The sequence below is a fragment of the Colossoma macropomum genome, unplaced genomic scaffold (assembly GCF_904425465.1).
Source record: "Colossoma macropomum unplaced genomic scaffold, Colossoma_macropomum, whole genome shotgun sequence".
Classification (NCBI taxonomy): domain Eukaryota; kingdom Metazoa; phylum Chordata; class Actinopteri; order Characiformes; family Serrasalmidae; genus Colossoma; species Colossoma macropomum.
Window position 1 is genome coordinate 6,670,908 of NW_023494792.1, and position 19,656 is coordinate 6,690,563.

Here is a 19,656-nt window from a genome sequence, read left to right on the forward strand (position 1 = left end):
TTTACCACAGTGTCCTTTTTGTCCCCAGAGAGAAACTGTGTTTCATGCTTTTATGGACTGTTTTAGGCTTTGCTCTTTGTTTGAAGTTTTAAAGACTGTTTTTAGGTCTCTTAATGTGACTTTTACACTCCAGACTTTTATCCTTGGTTTTAAGTACGTCAGAAGAGAGAAATCCAAATGCCAACTGATCAACTTCATCCTTGGGCAGGCGAAAATGGCGATATATATCAGTCGTAAGAACAAGGTGGCGCATGGTACTGACTGTGAGGCCACAAGGATTCTCTCTAGGCTGGTGAGATCAAGGATTTTAATTGATTTTAATTATTATAAGAGTGTATGTGATGTGGAGGCCTTTGAGGCGATGTGGTGCTGTGGTGGGGCAGTGTGCTCAGTGTGCGAGGGTGAGCTCTGCTTCGCTCCTGAGCTCAGATGAGCCGGACTGGGTTTTATTTGTTTTCTTGTTTTTATCTATTTATACAGTGTTTGTCTTATTTTTATTTAATCAATTAATTTATTTCAATATAGTCTAAGATGACACTTTGTGACGGATGACTGTTTTTAAAAAAATGCTGGTTCAATAAAGGACCATCAAAAGTCAAGTCTCTCTCTCTCTCTCTCTCTCTCTCTCTCTTTCTCTCTCTCTCTCTCTCTCTCTCTCACACACACACACACACACAATTGGACTTTTGACTGTGAACTACCCAAACACCCACATTCATCTCTGTTTATTAACGTTTTGATCTAAATAATGAACTTGGTTCACTGAAGGACTCACTTAGTACAGTACTTAAGTAGTTTACATGTGTCTTTTGCACAAACAGATCAGGGTTCCCTCTGAAAAAATTACATTTTCTTTGGTTATTAATTTGCCTAACAATGCCATGCTTGTAACTCTCTACCTTGGACAGCATCTCAAACATCAGGAAATGTGTCAGTAACCATTTCATGTACTAACTGAGGGAGCTTTTAGAGGCATTACACTCTTTAGACGTCTGGTTCCTATCACCACCACTGTGAGCAGTCCTGAACACATCTGATAAGTACTAAACACTTGAGGGACTTAGAAAAATGGAATTCCCCTTAAACAGTTAGACTAAAAGTGTACGACCACGGAAATCTTAAAATGATGAAAGTTGAAATGATCAGCTTTATTTAATTTACAATCAAAACTGGGTGAAGAAATAATCATGAAAAAATACTGCAGTCTGTGGGTTTGAACGCAGCTATAGTCTCCCTCTAGTGTTAATATAGAGAATTACACTTCAATGGAAGAACTGCTGTTGGCAGAGACACAATCCTGACCTCTAGTGGTTAAAAACGGTAACAACATACACATGAGCGCCATCACACAGGCTCCTCACTCCTCATGGGATACAGCGCTGTACGCTCCAGGTTCACAGTGTGAGAATCCTGCTTTAAATGGCTCCTACACTGGAAAACTGTCTTTACCCGTCTTTATTAGATAAACAAGTTTGATGCAGTTTGTAAAAATTGGTTCAAAGCATTCACTCCTCATACGGTCTGTATAAGTGAAATTCAGCTGCAGAAACAGCCCGTTTTTAATTCATTCTTTTTGTGATGTCATGAACAAACAAAACATGTACATACATCCATTTCTTCATATATCTTCAGTCTACAGACGTCCCATCACGATGAAGTTAAGAGGTGTGTTGCAATACAGCCAGTTGGGCAGCCAATTAGAACAGAGCTCATTTGCATATATCAGTCTTAAAGGCACAGTACCAAAAAACAGTTTCGTTCTAGAGGATTAAAAGGAGTTGGAAAATCAATGTTTTGCTAAACCCAAAGTCATGAGTGAACTTTGGGTAGAAAAATGATAGGATACATAAAGGATGATAAAATTAACAGTAGGAAGCCTTTGGTCTTACAGAAAAGGCAGTAGCCTGACAGAAAATGCTGGAAAGCATGGTTATGTAACATGTTCGACATAGAAGGACTCCATAAATGTCCAAACACAACAGGAAGTCAGACCACATTCACAATGCAGTACACACACACACACACACACACACACACACACACACACACACCATCATCATCATCATTTATTATTAAAGCTCAGCCCAAAACAGTCTGACAAAGCTGAATCAAGAGTTTGACTTGCGTTTGGAAGTGTATATAAACCGTGTAAACTTGCAGAGAATTTATCTTTAGTAATAAATAAAAAAAAATTAATTGGACTTTATTTCAGAACAAGCACCATATACTCTGTATTACTCTACTGGGACCGAGTAATCTGAACTAAACTTTTGATTTCTGAGTTGGTCAAAACAGATCGTTTAGAAGAAGAAAAAAAACAGTAACCTTATTCGTCCACCAGGTGGCAGTACAGATTTAAAAACTTTTAAAAATCTTCAGTGGATGCATCAAAGCTTTCCTTCAGAAGAAAATAACAGGACATGTTTGGACCAGTTAAGTCCATTTTACCTCATATGTTCAACAGATGTCTGTCTCTGATAAGCCGAGGTAGTGACTAGTTTCATGTGTACTCAATAGTAACATTTTGATGGATTAAAGTTGTACTTTATGAAGTACTGTACAGTGTTCAAGAAATCTGTACAATATGGAGCCCTGCTGGTGACATCCCGTATAAATATATATAATGCGTGGCCACAGCTTAGTAAGATGTGAGAACGAGATCTTACTGCATGGCCATGACTTAGTAATGTCAGAATGAGATAATTAAGCCTTGGCCACAGCTTAATAGGGCATGAACTCATTCCCACACCTTACTAAGTCGTGGCCACAACTGAATTATCTCTTTCCCATGCCTTACTGAGTCATGGCCACGCATTAGGATGTCGTTCCCACACATTAATATGGCACATTTTCAAATGTTCTGCACGTTTTCAAAAGTGAGCGCTGAGCTTGACTATCTAATAAAGGGTGAACTGAGCTCCACAGTTTAGAAGCATAATAACTGAATGAGTCTGCATGTTTTCTGTATTTTACAGAGGGTATTTGTAGAAGGTCAGTATCTGCACATCTAAGATCACATGCTGGAACATAAACAGACAGACACTCTGTGATGTAAGCAGTGCTTTAAGGTCATATAGAGCCTTAAAAACTAGTAGCAGAACTTTAAAATCTATCCTGAATGATACAAGTAGCCAGTGCAGTTCGTTTAAAACGGGAGTGATATGATCTCTGTTTTGATTTTGTTAGGATGCGTGCTGCTGCATTTTGTATGAGTTGTAGAGGATGAACTGTTTTCTTAGGAAGTCCAGTCAGAACAGCATTACAGTATCAACTCTGCTTGTAACAAATGCATGAACAAGTTTTTCTGCATCGCTCTGAGATAGAAACGGTCGAACTTTAGTGATATTTCTCAAGTGATACAAAGCTACTTTAGTGACTGCGCTTGTGTACGGGATAAAACAGAGCTCAGAGTCTAAGATCACACCCAGGTTTCATACTTCAGGTTTGGTGTCAAACCTAAAGAACTAAGCTTATCAAAAAGTACTTTTCTCTGAATTTGAGTAACAAAGATCAGTATTTCAGTTTTTTCTTGATTTAGTTTTGAAATTCACTGAGAAATATGTAACACACATATCTGACAGTCAGCTGTCGACACAGTCTTGATTTTCAGAAGGAACTGAAATGTAGAATTGTGTGTCATCAGCATAGCTGTGAAAACTAATATTAGGTTTCCTAATGACATCACCTAGAGGTAACATGTACAAAAACAAAAGTAAAGGCCCCAAAACTAAACCTTGTGGGACTCCACAAGAAATGTTCCCAGTGAAACCAAGAACTGTCTATTCATTAAATGTGATTTGAACCATTCTACACTGTGCCTGAGAGGCCTACCCAATTTCCAGGAGGGTGGATTAGAATTTTGTTATTAACGGTATCAAAAGCTGCACTAAGATCCAATAAGACCAACATGAACCAATACTGTCTCAGTGCTACAGTTAGAATAAAAACCTGATTAAATTTCTCAGATAATTTGTTTGATATTAGATACGCATTTAATTGTTTGAAAATAACTTTTTCTAAGACTTTATTTTAAAAGGAAGGTTAGAAATTGGTATAAAATTATTGAGCATGGAGGGATTCATGCTTCTCTTTTTCAGTAGACCCACAGGGTCAAGATCAAGATGTGGATGCACTTAATTTGTTTTTAACAGTTGTAAGTTCCTGATAATTGCTAACAGAGAATGATTCCATTACTGATGTAGGTTGGTTTATCAGGCAAGTTATAGGAGCTTGTTTTAGCAGGCTCAGCTGCTCTTTCTTAGCAAGAAAAAGACATCTTTATCAATTTGAATTTGAATATGAATCACAAACTCTTTGAGGGGCCTACTCTGAAAAATGTTCAGAACCTCTGATCAAGGGTATGTCTTTAGCACTCCTCGTCCAGGATTTAATTTAATTTTATTTTATTTTGCTGTTTAAAAAGGTAAGAAAAGAAAAGATACAAATATGCCACTTTCCCCTGGGAAAGTGAATGTAGTGTACGTTTAAATCTGATTTAGAATACACAAATTAAGGACCCTGTTGTACCTTAGACATTTACATTGTTTGTACCTTGTGGGACTAAAAGTTACCAAAACAGTTTAATCAACACAGAAACCTCAATATCTCTTCTAGTGACATCACAGACTCTGGGATGTCCTCGCTGTGCTGAGACAAAAGAGGAGCAGGGAATAAAACTGAACATGTTTAGAAATGTAAGTATATATTAAAAGGTTAAGGTATATTAACAGATTTAAGTATACTGTGGACAGCGCAATTAGCATTTACACTGAGACAGATATTTGCTAAAGCTAAAGATGAAGCACTCAGTCGCATACTCAGTTATTGTATTGTTGTCTATTGCATCACCAGTGTAACATTGTGTGTTATGACTCTGCATTATGTGTCTGTAGATCTCTTTGTCTCTCTCTGTCTATATTTCTCTCTTTCTTGCTCTCATTGGCCCAATCCCATTTCACCCCTTGCCTCTACCCCTCAGCCCTTACCACACTGTTTTGTGCGTTCACACCTGGGGGTAAGGTGTCCTGATTTTTGTTGAGTTAGAGGGTTAGGGCAAGCATTAGGGCTACATGGCTCTCCAAACTAAGGTTTTTCAGAGGCATACTCCAAACAGAGTGTTAGAGTGTTAAAAAAGATAAATCACCAAGATGGCTGCACAAGTGACAAAAGAAACCGCATCCCTCCCCTCATTGAATCCTGGCACAGGATTCCCTAAATTTAACTAAAGACTAGCAGTGAGGTTGCTGAACTTTACCTATCACTGCAGACTGGCAGGGTCGCCTACAGAGCACCACTAGTAGCCTGTTAATGAAGTAATGTTCTTTTTTATTTCAGGGTCGTTCCATTTCATAGGAAAGATTTCAACCACTACCCCTTGTTGCTCAGTTCCAAGGGGCAAGGTGACACTCGAAAAAAAGGGGTAGAGGTAAAAAATAATAAATGGGATTGGACCTTTCTCTCTCTCTATCTGTCTCTTTATCTCTCTCTCTCACTCTCTCTCTCTCTCTCTCTCTCTCTCTCTCTCTCTCTTTCTTTCTCACCATTCAGTCTGCATTATGCCTGGTTGATATCTTTTCTTGTCCCCTGAGGCATTTCACACTTAAAGAAAGGCGAGCAAAATCAATGGACCTTTAAGACAAAAGCATGTTGACACCTTGAGATAATCAAACACACACACACACAAACACACAAACACACACACACACACACAAACACACAAACACACACACACACACACACAGTATTCTCAGTTTGAAGTAAATGATGGGGTTATGTTCTAAAGCAGAGAGCTCTATGAAGCAGAGCTGTCCGTAACAAGACACACACACACACACACACACACACACACACACACACACATGCACACATGGCTGTGTCTCTGTTTAGTCTCATGTCTCCTGAGGGAACAGGCAGCATAGCATCTGCATCTGAGTACATCAGATTAAACTGTGTGCGTGTGTGTGTGTGTGTGTGTGTGTGTGTGAGAGAGCTTTGAAGCCACAGCAGCACCCCATGACATCATCATCCAACTGAGTCCTCACTGATATCTCTGTTTCTGCTCTTAGCCTGTGTATGAGTGTGGCTTATTTATCATACATTTATCTGATGTATTTGATCATCAAACCAGCAAGTGTACATTTTCATTTTTAAAAAGTAAAAGGTAAAAACCATTTGTTTTTCAATATACAAAGTTATAGTTAGGGTTAAGTTAAATACTTACATTGTCGCTGTGGGAAAAAAACATTGTTTCTCCAAAATATTAACTTTACAGGACAAGGCAAAAACAACTTAACATTCAATGGAAGTTAAAGAAAAAGATTTTGTTCCAAGGACTTTTGGAGCATTTCTATTGGTCACTGTTTATACACTATAAAACATAGATGTATTCAAATCATGTAAAAATAAAAAATAAAAACAAAATGAGAAAAATGGAGATACAAGGTTTTGTCACAAAAGCGATGATTTGTCATACATAGGGACATGTTATTATTACATATAGGCAATTATTATCATATGTTTATACTCACATTTCCCTAGTTTCACTTTTATAGGTCCAGATTTGACCTGGAATGTTCTTCTCCAGTTTCTGATAACATAAAAGTAGGACAGCCTAAAGCAGCAATGCGTTTGCTGATTGAAGACACCTATATGGGTGCACTGTAATTCCATAGCAGCACCCTGTCAGTTCAGATGAGAGCTTTGTGCCAGCAAATCAAGTGTCCCAGCATTGTGATCCTCCAATCATGCATGTACTGCACATGTTTTATGGCACAGGGCATTATCAGACTGAAACATGCAGAGGCCTGTTCCACAGAGCAGGATACTCAGAGCTGTTCACTGCATCACAGAAGGAGGAGGAATACATGGTTTCTGGGTCAAGGCCATTCCAGCTGAACCCCCCACCTCCACCCATCCTCCTATACCATCACCCTTCCACTTCTTTGAGACATTACCCACAGCTGATTTTGGACTTATTTGGCAAAGCTGTCTTATATCACCCTATAATCATCCCCTTTCAAAGTCTGTTAACTTCTTGCCTCACATTAGTGCACTTATTTTTAAAGTACCTTTTTTACAAATATTTTTATGTAGATTAGTCTTGTTGATAACACTTTTAAGATACCCCAGGAGCCTTTATACTTTACACAATGATATATGGACCACTGTACCAAATTAGTTCAAACTGTGGTCCCACAGTAACACAATGTTTAAAGGAAAAATTAAGTATTTAGACTTTAGATATTTACAAGGATTATATTATAATCTACTCTTATCTATTAATAAACCCAAGGCATTAATTGAGATAGTAATAATATATACAAAACCACTTTAGAAACAGTCACTACTGAAACATTTGTTGAAGTTTCAGAAGTGTTATAATTATTTTGTTATTGACAAAATGGAATGTTTAGTTATTTGTTGTAAAAAAATAAAGATTGAAAGTAGATTGTCTCTCCAAGGAAAAGGCTTTTAGTCTAAATAAGGAGTCCAATTCAGTTTTCAGCTCTGATTTTAAACCAGTTTGGTAGAATGACCTATATAATATTTTGCTTTCTCTTTTTAGAGGGTTTATAAGAGTCGGTAAGGTAGATCTCTGTTTGACATGTTTAAAGCCTTTTAAAACTTTATTCTTGCAGCTAAACTGAACTAAATGTGCTCAATACCAATGCTGTCCAAACTACAGACATTTCTGTAAAAAATCAAACTTTTTGTTTAAACTTTGTAATTTTTCTCCATTAAATGCCAGATGACACATGCAGTTACAGAGCAAGTATGACTATAAATCATGATGGATGTTCTTTAAGCAAACAGGGTAAAAACATTGTAAGGAATCACATTTTCCTGCCAAATTAGATGTACTCAATTATTGACCAGCCACAAGGTTTTTGTTCAGTGTGTGTGTGTGTGTGTGTGTGTGTGTGTGTGTGTGTGTGTGTGTTTGTGTGTGTGTTGCTTCTAAGTTCCTAATGTTTCCTCTTGTTCACTGCAAAATAGATTCAGTAAAATGAGATAATGAATCAACAATAAAGCCTCCCTCTCTCTCTCTCTCTCTCTCTCTCCCATACACATACAAACATTCACACAGAACCTTTTGTATACTATTTGAAATTAATACTATTTGAAAGAAAGAAAGAAAGAAAGAAAGAAAGACCTTCTGGTGACCCATATATAAAGGGGTGTGATGGTCTATATGAGTTTGGTGGTCTGGATGAGTGATCTTTTTCTTTTTATCAAAGGGCTGTATTTGACCAACCTCTTCTCCAAAAAAAAATCAGTCTGTTCTTATTCACTCTTCAGATGTGCAAAATCTGACTTTCAAAGACAAATAATTCAAATCAAAGTCCAGTTTTGACAAAGACCAGTGATCACCAACCATTCAAGAGCTCCAGAAGGTCTGTCCATTTACACCTCAACAGACCTGCTGCAGCTAATCAGGGTTTTGGAAAGGTTATTGATTAGCTGGATCAGGTGGTGTGCTAGATTAGATTTGGAGCTGAACGCTGAACAGGATGGCGGCAGGATGTGGATCTCCAGGGGTAGAGTTGGTGATTGCTGATATAGATATATATTGTGTGTGTGTGAGTGTGTGTGTGTGTGTGTGTGTATGTATATATATACATATATATATATATATATATATATATATGTATGTATATGTGTATGTATATATATATATATATATATATATATATATATATATATATATATATATATATATGAAGTGCATATGAATGTCATATTATGGACAGATAAGAACTACCCTTTATTTATTTAACTTCTAGTCACAACAGCCATTAAAAGCAAGTAAATTTTTCAGCATCAAGAAAACATACATTTAAGTCAAAAATTACACAACCTCAAAATTACAAAGCCTCAGAAACTAAATATAATATACTTTTTAAAGCATTTAGTGTGCCCGCATGTCTTTATTACAGCTTCCTTTCTTTTCAGTAAGTTTGCTTTCAGTTTCCCATAGAAATCTGTAGAAACATTGTTCCAGACCTCCAAAGTTCAGTCTTAGAAGTTGGTTGCATTTCCTGCTTCTCATGCTGAGGCAGAACCAAGTTATGGAATCCAGTTATGGAAAGTGAGATCTTCAGCCATCAGAAAAAAGGTTGTTCTGCCTACCCTGTGATTTGTTCCACTTTAATGTGAAAATACAACATCAGGGTTGTTACCAATCAGTTCTATCAATCAGTAGGCTGGATTCCATCTATAGAATAAGTTTGTGCTGAAGCTAGGTCAGCCTTTTCTCTCTTTTCTTACATTCCCTTATACAGTGCGGTCTGGCTAGCTCTCTAATCATTAGACTAACCTGTATGGAGGGCAGCCTGAATGAATAACTTCTATGGCCTGTCTACAAGATTTGTTTTTAAAGTTAACACTGTGCTCTGAAAAAAGTGATGCATTAATTAACTTGATTCAAATACATCATTTCCTCCTGAATACATAAAATATTCTATGTTAGATATTTTCAGATCTGTAGTAAAAGCGGAGCTTGATTTTCTCCTCTCTCTCAAAGGTGAAAGCTTTAAGTACTGTTTATCTGATAGAGACCGTTTTGGTGGTCTACCAGGTCTTGCACGGTTGTTAGGAATCCTATTTTCTCTGTATCATTTAATCATTTTTTGAACAAACACAAACACATCAGTTTTGGTCCTCCTTCTTCTTTCATATGCAAGTGGATTATATTATATCTAATCTCTCATCTCTGTAAAAATTCTTTGTAAAATTTGACTGGAAATTAAACCATTACCCTATTATATGTATATAAGTCCATATCAGTGGTCACCATCCCTAAAAAAACATGACAAATGTGTATATTGTTGCTGTCATATCAAAACCTTGTAACCTGATTTAATTTTTTATACAAACTTTTACAATATTTTTTTCTCAAAATGACTTTGAATAAAATGTGCATTTCTTTACATTAAGTTACACTAACATTAACAATATTTTACATTGTTTTAATTATCGTGTAACATGACCATTTTGAAGATTTCTTATTCGTCCTATCATAACGTTGCTGTCCAGTGAAAAACAAGTATCTCCAAAACAGTAACTTAACAGAAGAAGGCAAAAACACTCTTACCTTACAATGTAAGTGAATGTTCCAAGTGATTTTAGAGCATTTCCATTAGTCCTTGCATCATGAAATTTTTACACAACGTAAAGGACAGCTGGTGTGTTGAAATGATGTAGAAAACTAAAAATCAACAATAATGGCGATACATGGTTTTCTTTGAACAGTGACAATATATATCATATCACATATGAAGATATGACATATTAAAATGATCTATTTCACAACAACAAACTGGATTTCATACTTTCCTAGAGACAGATATAATGCTTTGAACTGTGTAACGTACACCTTCAAGTGCAGTAAAGAATCCTCATGCCAGAAGTGCCTCTTTGGCAGTGAAATATGAAATCATTACAAGGGTGTCCCCTCTAAAACAGGTTTTCCATCATCAGTGCAATTGCATTCAGATCTGGTTATGGTGGTGCTGTTTGAATCATCTTCATCGTTACACTCATCTGTCACTAACAGAAACTTATAGCCTGCCGCCTGAATAAAGATGTGAATGTTCCTACCTTTGATGAGTGTTCCCGTGACTAGTTTATGCACAGACACAGCAAACTTCACCAGACCATGTTTACAGCGCTTAGCACAGGCAGACATCTTCACTCACACGCGGGGTCACCAAGGGTCAGAGGTCAAGATGTGATCATTTAGTCCAAAACTGAAGAGTACTGTAAGATTGAACAATGTCCGCAAAGTCTGAATATTTGGAGACACAATTTGAATTTAGATTCTGATAATAAGAAGATCCACAAAGCTGTTCAGGACAGAATTATGTCCATAATGGAAGAAATAACAGGAAAAAGACAGCAGTTTAAAAAAAGCAGATTAAAGGTGATGGAAGTCAGAGAGTTTCATTCCAGTATTTACAAGAAAGAACGATCCTCGAGTGACTGTCCGATGAAAAGACTTACTGATCCTTCCGTTCTACCACACCTCCTTCCTCTCTCCGGGAAATGGGATACCCGGAAAAGCGGAAAGAGAAGGAGAGAGAGAGAGAGAGAGACTGGGGGGAGAGAGTGTACGAACGATCAACCAGAACCTCCTTTATAAGTCCAGCCTTAAAAAAGGAAACTTCCTGTTCACCTTTCCAATAAAAAAAGTAAATGAGAAGAAAGAATACTTAATGAACGTGTGAATTCCAGAGAAGAAATTGAAAGAGAAAATGTCCAGCAGGCTGTTCCAGGCTTTCTTTCACCCCTTTACTTTTCTCTCCTCGTTTGTTGCTCTTCGTCCCCTCTCGTCCCCTCTTTCTCTCTCTCTCTTTCTGTGCCGCAGAGCAGTGTTCCACTTTCAGCACTGCTGTGTGGACAGCTCCCTCCGAGGACACGCGCCACACTACTGACGCTGCTGCTGCCTGTCTGTATGCTCTCTCGCTCGCGCTCTCTCTCTCCCTCACTGTCTTCTCTCTCACTCTCTCTCTCTCTCTCTCTCTCTCTCTCACCCTCTCCCTCACTGTCTTCTCTTTCAATATCTCTCTCACTCTCTCTTGTTTCTTTCTCTCTCTCTCTACATTATATATTTGTCTTTTTCTTTCCTCTTTGTTTTTTCTCACTCCTGCTCTTTCTCTCATTGACTTTTCTTTCTCTCTCTGTCCCTCTCTCACTACCTCTCTCTTTCTCTTTCATTCTCTCAATGTACCTCACTATCTGTCTCTCTCACTATCTCTCTTGCTGGCTCCTTTTTCTTTCTCTCTATCTTCCACTTTCTCTTTCCTCTCTCTCTCTGCCTCTCTGTCTTTCTTCTCTTTCTTCTCTCTCTTCTACCCTCTCTTCTCTCTCTCTCTCTCTCTCTACTTCTGATGCACGTGGTCATTCACACACACATGCACTCTTTAATGTCCTTTTCCTCTCATGCACATGCACGCACACACACACACACACACACACACACACACACACACACACACACACAGTCGTTCACTCTCTCATTCAGTCCTGTATTTTTTCATGTTATCTGTAATTACTTCCCCCCTCTGTTTCCTGCTCTTTCCTCTGCTCTACTGCTCCCTGTCTCAGGTTTTACTAGCTGCAGTTAAGTGTTCCTCTCGTGGCTCTGACTCCACTCGTCCCCTCAGAAGAGCAATCTCAACAGACACACAGTGAAATACAGTGCAGCCAACGCCATTAAACTGGTGTATGCTTTATGAACCACAAACACCGCCTGGACCCTCTTCAGCAGATAAGCATGTTCTGTATGCGTGATAATAGTAAAGATGAAACTAGCTCTCTGGAGTGGGATCTGGTGCAGAGAAATGATTAATTGCTGGCCACTGGGCATGTAGTTAATGACAAAAGACAAACTGTATAGAAAAGGTCATTTTTCAGTGATGACTTACTCTGCTGTTATAACACCCGTTTGGCTTAAATTCCAGGTTAATGAAGCACAGCTCCCAGAGTAATGCCTGCAAATGTCAGGAAATTACATTTGTTACATTTTATGCGTGATTTGAAATATAAAAATAGGTTGAATCAGCCTATAACATTAATCTTCCACAGACTACATATTAAACCTTTTGAGTTAACATTTGAGCCCTCAACAAGCCAAAAAGGCACTTCTTCAGTTTTCCATGTGCAATGGGATAGTCCTACATATCGTCACTTACATATCAAAACCTTGTTTGTCTCCCACATTGTAGGACATCACGTTAACCAACACATTGTAGGACATCACGTTAACCAACACATCGTAGGACATCACGTTAACCAACACATTGTAGGACATCACGTTAACCAATACATTGTAGGACATCACGTTAACCAACACATTGTAGGACATCACGTTAACCAATACATTGTAGGACATCACGTTAACCAACACATTGTAGGACATCACGTTAACCAATACATTGTAGGACATCACATTGATCAACACACTGTGGGACATTACATCGACCAACACATTGTACGACATCACGTTAACCAACACATTGTAGGACATCACATTGATCAACACATTGTAGGACATCACGTTAACCAACACATTGTAGGACATCACGTTAACCAATACATTGTAGGACATCACATTGATCAACACATTGTAGGACATCACATTGACCAACACACTGTAGGACATCACATTGACCAACACATTGTAGGACATCACATTGACCAACACACTGTAGGACATTACATTGACCAATACATTGTAGGACATTACATCGACCAATACATTGTAGGACATCACATTGACCAATACATTGTAGGACATCACGTTAACCAATACATTGTAGGACATCACATTGACCAACACACTGTAGGGCATCACGTTGGCCAATACATTGTAGGACATCACACTGGCCACACTTTAGGAAGCCTTGTTCTAGAACATCACATTGACCAACACATTTCAGAGCACAGTACTGAACAAACCATTTTAGGACATTCTAAAACTGAGCGCTGCTCAGCACTGACCATAGGCTGAGTGTAGGGTGGCTCCCTGTTGTATAGTCCTAGTATAATAATCCTTTGGTTTATGTGGCACCATATAGAGTTCTTATGTAGGGTAAGAAAGGGTTCAGAAGCTCCAGTAGGCTGAGAGAAACTGGAGTCATTTCCAGGGATTGTAGCAGCCATAGATAAGTGCTTCCCCTACGCACTGGACTTCAACCAGCCTCAGGCTCTGCAGTAATGTATATAATGAACCAATGGAAAATGATGTTGAAAATGAGAATACACTGGCTTTTTTCTAAACCCTCTGTTAGTGGACCTGTAGTAGCGCACCTTCAGAAGAGTTCATCTGTAAGTTCCGCCAAACTTAGAGAGTAAGGCAGCTTGAGAAAACGTTTGTATCATAGAGTAAAACGAAAGACAAATAGATAAGGAGAAAAGGGGAAAACTGTCAGAGAGAAAGAAAGAGAGCTGTGATCCTAGCAGACATAATGAAGAAACACTACCTTGTTTTCCCATTTGAAGCGAATTTGAGTTTTGGTGTAGCTGAGGTTTATGTGACTGTCTGAACAAGCTGCATTCACAGCAGCGCCATAGAAACCACAGGTCAGAATATCACCATAGCAGCCATAACCAGCTCCCCTCACTAATACATCTGCATATGCTCCTGCAGTCGAGGTGGTGGGGGTAGGGGGGGAGGAGAGAAAGAGAGTCAGAGAGGGAAAGAGACAGAAATAAAGAAAGAGCAAAAGACAGAGGATGTTCTTAATGTTTTCCTGTTTGGTTATTAACTGCCAAGTATGCAAATATAGAGAAAGCGATGGGGTGAGACAGACAGAGAGAGAGAGAGAGAGAGAGAGAGAGAGAGAGAGAGAGCGAGAGCAGTAGCAGATTTGCATAAACACACTGATGTGCGATAATGACAGTTGTTATTCGTCAGTGGACATGTGGGGGTGAATGTGAGTACAGTAACAGAAATCTGTAATTACTTTGTTTATTTTTACAGTAGCAGTGCATGTTATAGAGTTTGTTTACAGTGTAATGGATTTAAATGGAAATAGGCTTTGGGTGAAGGAGGCAGGTTTTCCCTACTATTTCTGCAGGGGGAGAATAAACAGAGGAGAGGGATGAGGAGAGAGGAGGAGATGGCTGAAAGAAAAGATTATTTAAGAGAATTAGCACGTTCCTGTGTGTGTGTGTGTGTGTGTGTGTGTGTGTGTGTGTGTGTGTATGCCTGTGGTGTTTGTCTGTATCTGTCAGAAAGAGTGTGACAGCAGTAAACAATGGTGGCACGGTGTCTCTAAATTTACCATCCCACACTGAGATGGACAGATAGAGGGAGGATAAACCCTGCAGGGAGGAGAGGAGTGACATAGGAAAAGAAAACAAAAAACGCCTGCATGAACAATCATATCGCTCACCAACAGAGGATAAAAGAAAGAGATGAAATGATAGAGAAAGAGAAAGAGATAGAAAGAGGCACTGACTTTTAATGGCCCTTCTTTTCTGTACTACTGTATTCACAAGTACAGAAAGAAAGGCTAAAGGAAAAGAGAGAATGTTGTCTGACTCTTGTTCTTAAGGTAAAACTCATTTAAATCATTCTTATAATTTCATTCAAAAATACTTTGCCTTCTTATCCCTCAAACAAGTGCTGTGGTGTACAATAATGCACAGTGTGTATTTTGGTTCTGGTACTAATGCAGTTCCAGAATTGACACTTTTGGATATGTTTAACCCGCAAAGTGGACAAAAGTATTGGGACACCTGTGCATTACACCCACAGGAGTTTTAATGACATCCCACTCTAAATCCATTGGCATTAATATGGAGTTGTTCCCCTTTGCAGCTGTAACAGCTTCCACTCTTCTGGGAAGCGTTCTCTGTATTAGTTTATCCCAAAGGTGTTCGATGGGTTTGAGGTCAGGCCCCTGTGTGGGCCTGTCATGTTTGTCCACACCAAACTCACCCAGCAATGCCTTTATGGACCTTGCTTTGCGCACTGGGTCACAGTCATGCTGGAACAGAAAACGGCCTTCCCCAGACTGTTCCCACAAAGTCCTAAGCATACAATTGTCCAAAATGTCTTGGTCTGCTGAAGTATTAAAGTTTCCCTTCACTGGAACTAAGGGGCCTGGGCCAACCGCTAAAAACAACCACATAGCATTATCCCTCCTCCACCAAACTTTACAGGTGGCATAATGCAGTCAGACAGGTAATGTTCTCCTGACATTCACCAAACCCAGACTTGTCCATCAGTCTGCCAGATAGAGAAGCATGATTCGTCGCTCTACAGAATACGTTTCCACTGCTTCAGAGTTTCAGTAACACCACTCAACCACAACCACAGTTGATTGTGGAATATTTTAGATGGAACAAATTTTCCCAAACTGACTTGTTGCAATGGTGGCATCCTATTACAATACTATGAGCTCTTTAGAATGACCCAGTCTTTTACAAATGTTTGTAAAGGCAGACTGCAAGGCTGGGTCCTTGATTTTATGCAGCTGTGGCATTGAGATTGAATGAAACACCTGAATTCAGAGATTGAGATGTGTCCCAATACTCTTATCCCTATAGTGTATCATTTAGTTATTAATATTAAGACAGGGCTCTGCAGTGTGTCATCTTTACAGACATTCTGTGGTACTAACATGAGTGGGGGGTTCCCGAGTGGCACAACCATATAAGCTCAGACCTCAACATCACTGAATGTGTTTGGGATTACTTGGATCATGAGAAGCAGAAAATACAGCCAACTTCTAAGAGGTGTGTAAAATACACTGAAACACCATTTCCTGAAAAGAATGGAAGCTGTAATACAGGCAAAGACTGGAAAGGAAAAATATTTAGTTGTTTAAACCTCTGTTTAATTTTTTAATTGAATATATGTTTTAGATTTTTTTTCCTGGTTCTGAAAAATGAATAACTTGTTCTTAATGGCTATTTTGAAATCTGGAATTTAACCCTTTGGGGTCCACAAACTCACACGCACATCAAATTAAAATGTTTCTATGTATGTTTATCAATCTTTTGTGATAATACGGCACAGAAATACAGTTTATATACAGGCGCCCTTTCCTTTTCACATGACTCACATCTGGAGTTGTCATCTGCCTCTAACTATGTATAATTGGTGGATTCGTGTGTCCGTCTACATTTTATGTGAAACTGACCAATGGACACTCAGGAAATCACTAAGGACTTGCCCATCACATTGGAAACTCTTCATTCTTCATTTAGTCAACATCAGACACTTGTGAAATGGCATGCAAAAAGCTTACAGCTGGCGAAGTCGCTGCAGTGGTTTCAGAAAAGAGCGACAAAGATAATGGAGAATTTAAAGAAGATACACACGAATTGAGAAAATGCTCTTAGACTCCAGAGGGTTAAATAAATTAAGTGTGGTGTCAGACTTTTGCACAGTACTGTATGTGAGCTAGTTTAGATGTCATACCTTTGTCCTATCACTGTAGTAATAAGTGAAATAATTCTGTATACAGAAAAGAGGGGTGATTTCAGGTAAATGTGTCTTGAGGGAGAGAGCATCTGTGAAAATCAGCAGCCGTAAGATATTATTCAACCAATGAGCTAATAACACACACTCACACACACTCACACACACACACACACAGTGAGGTGTCTGTGAGAGATGGACTGGAGGCTGTGTGACTTGCTTTTAGTGGCATGTTTACTTCAGCATTTTCCCCAGAGCCAGTCTGCATAAGAGTGAAAGCATCTAACACACACACACACACACACACACACACACACACACACAGCACAAGGTTTCATTGTGCACTGTCAGAGATGTTATCACATCTCAAGGGACATTCAAACACACACAGACCCACACACCCCTGAAAGTGTCCTGTTGACTGCCATTTGTTTCCAATGCGGATGATTTAAACACACCTAGAGAGACAGAGACAGAGAGAGAAAAAAAAGAGCAAGAGAGAGAGATGGAGAGAGAAAGATGGAGAGGGAAAAAGACAGGAGAGAGAGATTATGAGAGCAAGAGAGAGAGACAGTGAGAAAGAGAGACAGAGGGAGAGAGAGGAGACAAAAAGAGTCAGAGAGTGAGAAAGAGAGAGTGAGAAAGAGATTGTGAGAAAGAGAGAGAGAAGCTGAGAGAGAAAGTGAGGGAAGAGAAGCCCTCTGGTATGGGTGTTCTTTTTGGCATCACTTGTCCTGCAGCAACAGAATCCCCACTGTATCCAACCTAACAAACACATACACTGATGTGAATAGAATTGGAGGCAGAGAGAGAGAGAGAGAGAGAGAGAGAGAGAGAGAGAGAGAGAGAGAGAGAGACAGATTCTCAGTGTGAAATATATTGTTATAGTGTAATTATATTCCTGTATTATTTATTATTTCTGGTGTATTTGTATACGTGAGCTGACAGCCAAATGTTAAATGAAGTCACAGCATTTTCTCCCAATATACTGAAAACTGGTCAGACAGCTTACAGTAACACAACATACATCATCCAGTAAAAACACTCAGTCCATCTCCTTTCTACTATACATTCTGCCCTCAGCACTTTTCTGAATTTTCCTCTATTTCAGCTGATATCAAACTAAAACATCACCCCATGAATATTATCACATATTAGTAAGATGACACTGTTGACTAATCCACAATGCCAAAAATCCACACAGCTCTGACAATCCATAAACTAAAAACATCATCAGTTGTGAAGTTTAATCTTCTATTGTTGTTGTAGTGCTTTGGTGTGGATTGGTGGATGAGACTGTGTGCTACTGCCACTTTTCTCATGTGTGTTTTTAGTTTATAAATTATTGCATTCATAGCTGACTATCACAGTTTCATTTAGTCTATTCAGTCGCTGTGCATTTCAAATAGAGCTCCTTTCTCCAGAAGCTCCATTTGAACTCATTTTAAACACTTCTTTTTAACAAGAGTACATGTTTGTTAACATGTTAGTAAACTACTGATTCTATAATCGGTGGTTGAACTGTTAAAAAATGTAAAGGGTTGAAACCATGATGGTTTCTGAACACTTTGGGTCCCTACGTAAAATCTCACTAGGGGCTCCCCCAGCCACTTTCTACTAAATTGTATTATTTTATATGCAAATATGAAAAAAATAATGCTACATTAACTTTAAATGCTAAAATAAATATATTGGCCCTTATGAGTGCACACAAATTTCATAGACAGTTTTGTTATTAATCAAATTAATCTTTGGTGTATCTGTACAATCAAGCTCAAGTCTAGTAGGAGTGTATGTAAATCAGCAGTTTAACAACCTGAAAAAAAACTTGCATTCACCTAACCAGAACTATTGTCAGTATTATATATCATGCCAGTGATAAGAAAAAGCATAGAAAATAACAATGATGCTAAAAATTTGTGCACGTGATGATCCAGTACAAAAGTAGATGTACATATTTTGCATGCATATTGGTATAAACAAATGCTGCAACCATTTATTGTTATATAAATACTATATTGTTTTATAGTACTGACACCAACTAAAACAAAGCTAGTGCTGAAGCAGCTTTAAAAAATTATTTTAGGAAAATAATCACACTACATAATCACATAAAAAATTTAAGAGGTTTTGTTTCCTTTACATGAAATTCTTTCCTGTGGTCATAATTTTAACACTATAAAGTTCGGTCAGTGAGGTGAGCAGTGCACTCAGTGACCTCAAACTCCACCTACGAGCACAACCATTGGTTCATGAGCTGCCGAATGCTGTCATTTTATTGGCTCCCTACCAAAGCACCAGCATGAGTTAGGGTGCGCTTCATGTGAATGATATGTAAATGAGGTACTGGTAGGCTGGCACTTGATTTCACGCACTGAAGCTGATTCGTCATTTACACTCAAACCTCCGCTTGTTACTACATCATACAAAAGTTTTCTAAATCAGACACAGAGCAGTTTGTACGTCATTAAAGGCAGTCAAGTCTGCACTCTTTTTTATAATCAATAAAAATAATAATAATAATAATAATATCATTGTCAAATTTGCATGAACTCATTTTATGATAGATTTGACTGTATGCAACTTTGATGAATAAGGGTCACTAATCCTAAGGGGCTGATCTTTACTTGAAACCCGGCTATAATTTATAGCCTACAAACACAAGGGGCATAATAATTTGTTTGCAGAGTGACTCCACTAGCAGGCTGTCCTGTTTCATTTGC

At 38.5% G+C, this 19,656-nt stretch overlaps 1 protein-coding gene across 1 annotated transcript in view; it reads right to left on the reverse strand.

The window, feature by feature from the left end:
• The window catches only part of LOC118811498 (Kv channel-interacting protein 1), a 65,080-nt gene extending 54,074 nt beyond the window's left edge, over positions 1 to 11,006 (reverse strand). Inside the window, exon 1 of the mRNA XM_036575720.1 lies at positions 10,600 to 11,006. Within this exon, the coding sequence (XP_036431613.1) occupies positions 10,600 to 10,687 (88 nt within the window). The 5' untranslated portion in view covers positions 10,688 to 11,006. The remainder of the gene's footprint in view (positions 1 to 10,599) is intronic.
• Positions 11,007 to 19,656: the final 8,650 nt, after the last annotated feature.